Source organism: Nansenia antarctica (genome assembly GCF_963989245.1).
Source record: "Nansenia antarctica genome assembly, chromosome: 3".
In the NCBI taxonomy this organism is placed as follows: Eukaryota; Metazoa; Chordata; class Actinopteri; order Argentiniformes; family Microstomatidae; genus Nansenia; species Nansenia antarctica.
In genome coordinates this window covers 70,719,585-70,724,584 of record NC_137688.1, presented here as the reverse complement: position 1 = coordinate 70,724,584, position 5,000 = coordinate 70,719,585, and the positions used below count along the sequence as shown (strand labels likewise).

At 48.5% G+C, this 5,000-nt stretch overlaps 1 protein-coding gene across 1 annotated transcript in view; it reads left to right on the top strand.

Annotated features, from left to right (window-relative positions):
- lad1 (ladinin) overlaps positions 1 to 5,000 on the top strand; it is a gene marked incomplete at both ends in the record, with an annotated part of 29,190 nt that overhangs the window by 13,128 nt on the left and 11,062 nt on the right. Inside the window, 4 exons of the mRNA XM_080527500.1 lie at positions 137 to 235; positions 2,471 to 2,514; positions 2,757 to 2,799; positions 4,185 to 4,217. Of these exons, the coding sequence (XP_080383626.1) occupies positions 137 to 235; positions 2,471 to 2,514; positions 2,757 to 2,799; positions 4,185 to 4,217 (219 nt within the window). The remainder of the gene's footprint in view (positions 1 to 136; positions 236 to 2,470; positions 2,515 to 2,756; positions 2,800 to 4,184; positions 4,218 to 5,000) is intronic.

Below are 5,000 nucleotides of genomic sequence, written 5' to 3'. Positions count from 1 at the left end.
TATTAACAGGAAGTGAGTATTAACAGGAAGGGAGTATTAACAGGAAGTGAGTAATAACTGGAAATGAGTAATAACAGGAAGTGTTTACTAACAGGAAGTGTGTATTAACAGGAAGTGTGTGTTGTTTGTGCCCCAGGACGGTGTGAATGGAGCGCCCCCTAGTGGCGGCGTCAGTGTGGAGCAGACAGCCAGACCTGCCTTCGCCAGGCAGAGCTCCAGAACCCTGTCCTTCAGGGTACACACACACACACACACACACACACACACACACGCACGCACGCACGCACGCACGCACACACACACACACACACACACACACACACACACACACACACACACACACACACACACAGGCACTCATGCACACAAACAAACATACTCCAAACCAATACTTTAGTTGCATTGTCTTGTACTATGTAATGACAATAAAGTGAATCAAATCTAATCTATAAAAAAACTCACTCACACACATGCACGGACACGCACACACACACACACACACACACACACACACACACACACACACGTTGATTTGATTTGATTTATTAGTATCCCCATTAGCTGATGCAACATTGGCTTAGAAGATGTTTTAACGTTTAATGTTTAATGCTAACATAGCGTGTTAATGCTAACCTAGCATGTTAATGCTAACCTAGCGTGTTAATGTGTGTGTGTGTGTGTGTGTGCATGTGTTGGTGTGTGTGTGTGTTGGTGTGTGTGTGTGTATAGGTGTGTGTCAATGTGTAGATGTGTTCTGTAGGTGTGGGTATAGATGTAGGTGTGTGTGTGTGTGTGTGTGTGTGTGTGTGTGTGTGTGTGTGTGTGTGTGTGCGCGTGTGCACACTTTGGGCTCAGGTGTCTGGGTAGAGCTCCTCTGCCTGCGTGTTTTTTTTCAGCATGACAGACAAACAGGCAGGTTAATCTGTCTGTCAGTGGCCTAGGCGTGTTGACAGGTTAATTAGCCTCTAAACTCCTTATGTCCCAGGATGCACCTCACAGGATCTCTGTGTCTCTGTGTGTCTCTGTGTCTCTGTGTGTCTCTGTGTCTCTGTCTCTCTGTGTCTCTGTGTCTCTGTGTCCCTGTGTCCCTGTGTCTCTGTCTCTCTGTCTCTGTGTGTCCCTGTGTCTCGGTGTCTCTGTGTCCCTGTGACTCTGTGTCTCTGTGTGTCTCTGTGTGTCTCTGTGTCTCTGTGTGTCTGTGTCTCTGTGTGTCTCTGTGTCTCTGTGTCTCTGTGTCCCCGTGTCTCTGTGTCTCTGTGTGTCTCTGTGTGTCTGTCTGTCTCTGTGTGTCTGTGTCTCTGTGTGTCTCTGTGTCCCTGTGTCTCTGTCTCTCTGTCTCTGTGTGTCTCTGTGTCCCTGTGTCTCTGTGTCTCTGTGTCCCCGTGACTCTGTGTCTCTGTGTGTCTGTGTCTCTGTGTGTCTCTGTGTGTCTCTGTGTCTCTGTCTGTCTCTGTGTGTCTGTGTCTCTGTGTCTCTGTGTGTCTCTGTGTCTCTGTGTCTCTGTGTCTCTATGTCTCTGTGTCTCTGTGTCCCTGTGTCTCTGTGTCTCTGTGTGTCTCTGTGTCTCTGTGTCTCTGTGTCCCTGTGTCTCTGTGTGTCTCTGTGTCTCTGTGTGCCTGTGTCTCTGTGTGTCTCTGTCTCTCTGTGTCTGTGTCTCTGTGTCTGTGTGTCTGTGTGTCTCTGTGTCCCTGTGTCTCTGTGTCTCTGTGTGTCTCTGTCTGTCTCTGTGTCTCTGTGTGTCTCAGATGTCTCTGAGTCTCTGTGTCTCTGTGTCTCTGTGTGTCTCTGTGTGTCTCTGTGTCTCTGTCTCTCTGTGTCTCTGTGTGTCTCTGTCTGTCTCTGTGTCTGTGTGTCTCTGAGTATCTGAGTCTCTGTGTCTCCGTGTCTGTGTGTCCCTGTGTGTCTCTGTGTCCCTGTGTCTCTGTGTCTCTGTCTCTGTGTCTCTGTGTCTTTGTGTCTCTGTGTGTCTGTCTGTCTGTCTCTCTCTCTCTCTCTCTCTCTCTCTCTCTCTCTCTCTCTCTCTCTCTCTCTCTCCCTGTGTCTCTCTGTCTCTGTGTACAGACCTTACTGGACCAGAATAGTCAGCCAGTCAGGTTTAAAGTTGCATGATGATGCAGCATTTTAGCAATTATTACGACTCTGTGTACTGCAGCGGTTTGTTTCTGTAGGTTATGGAATGTTGATACTGATTTTTTAATTTACCACTCAATCAACCTGTCAGTCAAATGTTGGAGTTTGGTATTTTTTGCTTAGTCAGCGCCCCTGGAGCAATTAGGGGTTAAGTGCCTTGCTCAAAGGCACATGCAGCTCCCTCCTGAGGCAGGGATCGAACCAGCGACCTACTGATTGCTAGACGGCCTCTCTAGTTAAGATGCAGAGATGACAGGACAGGGTGGTTGTCATGACAACACTGACATGATGTAGACAGTGTGGTTGTCAGGACAACACTGACATGATGTCTCACTCACAGATGCTGAAGAAGAAAGAAGTAGAAAGCCAGCCTCTACAGAGGAGGTAACACACACACACACACACACACACACACACACACACACACATTCCACGCACACACACACACACACTCCACACACTTATTTGTCACTCAGATCATCAACCATTGTATGAAACCATGTCTGTGTGTGTGTGTCTCCTCCTCCTCCTCCTCCCCCTCCCTCTCCTCCTCCTCCTCCTCCTCCTTCTCCTCCTCCTCCTCCTCCTCCTCCTCCACCTCCTCCTCCTCCTCCTCCTCTCCTCAGTGCCAGTGTCCGGGTCACCTCCAAGACTTTGGAGCCCAACACGGTGAGACACTTACACACTCACTCACTTACACACTTACACACTCACTCACTTACACACTTACACACTCACTCACTTACACACTCACTCACTCACTTACACACTCATTCACTTACACACTTACACACTTACACACTCACTCACACACTTACACACTTACACACTCACTCACTTACTCGCTTACACACTCACTTACACACTCACTCACTTACACACTTACACACTTACACACTCACTCACTTACACACTCACTTACATACTCACTCACTCACTTACACACTCACTCACTTACACACTTACACACTCACTCACTCACTTACACACTTACACACTCACTCACTCACTTACACACTTACACACTCACTCACTTACACACTCACTTACACACTCACACACTCACTCACTTACACACTCACTTACACACTTACACACTCACTCACTCACTCACTCACTTACACACTTACATACTTACACACTCACTTACACACTTACACTCACACACTTACACACTTACACATTTACACACTCACTCACTTACACACTCACTTACACACATACACACTCACTCACTCACTCACTTACACACTCACTCACTTACACACTTACATACTTACACACTCACTTACACACTTACACACTTACACTCACTCACTTACACACTTACACACTCAGGACTCGGCAGGTCTAGTACTCATTCACTCCTACACGTCATCTCTCTCTCTCTCTCCCTCTCTCTCTCTGTCTCTGTCTGTCTCTCTCTCTCTCTCTCTCTCTCTCTCTCTCTCTCTCTCTCTCTCTCTCTCTCTCTCTCCCTGTCTCTCTCTCTCTCTCTCTCTCTCTCTCTCTCTCTCTCTCTTTCTCTCTCTCAGGACCAGAACCAGGAAGAGGATAAGACATCTCCTTTCCAGAGGAAGTGAGTCCAGACATGCTACACACACACACACACACACACACACACACACACACACACACACACACACACACACACACACAGTGACACTGTTACACACACCTACACTCACTGTCACTCACTGAGTGACAATACATACAGTATATATAGTACTTATATATACATACAGTATAAATATATCCTATGTCCTATTTCCAGGATGACAGGATGTAGTAGTGATGTATTTCCTGTTCCTGTCCCTCAGCTCTAAACAGGATGTAGTAGTGATGTATTTCCTGTCTCAGCTCTAAACAGGATGTAGTAGTGATGTATTTCCTGTCTCAGCTCTAAACAGGATGTAGTAGTGATGTACTTCCTGTCTCAGCTCTAAACAGGATGTAGTAGTGATGTATTTCCTGTCTCAGCTCTAAACAGGATGTAGTAGTGATGTACTTCCTGTCTCAGCTCTAAACAGAGGGTGTCGTCTCGCTCCATCCAGGAGAAGATGGAGAGGCTGGCCCACGCTGCCCAGGTCAGAGGTTAACACACACACCACCCTGACCCTGACCCTAACACACACCACCCTGACCCTAACCCTAACACACACCACCCTGACCCTAACCCTAACACACACACCACCCTGACCCTAACCCTAACACACACTACCCTGACCCTGACCCTAACACACACCACCCTGACCCTAACCCTAACACACACCACCCTGACCCTGACACACACCACCCTGACCCTAACACACACCACCCTGACCCTAACACACACCACCCTGACCCTAACCCTAACACACACCACCCTGACCCTGACCCTAACACACACCACCCTGACCCTAACACACACCACCCTGACCCTGACACACACACCACCCTGACCCTAACACACACCACCCTGACCCTGACCCTAACACACACCACCCTGACCCTAACACACACCACCCTGACCCTGACCCTAACACACACCACCCTGACCCTAACACACACCACCCTGACCCTAACCCTAACACACACCACACTGACCCTAACACACACCACCCTGACCCTAACCCTAACACACACCACCCTGACCCTAACACACACCACCCTGACCCTAACCCTAACACACACCACCCTAACCCTAACACACACCACCCTGACCCTGACCCTAACACACACCACCCTAACTACTCACTGACATAGGGTCAATAAGGTCAGAGGTCACATGACCTGACTGGTTACTCACTGACAGGGTCTATAGGGCTGAACCCCTCTCTCTCTGTCTCTCTGTCTCTCTCTGTCTCTCTCTCTGTCTCTCTGTCTGTCTG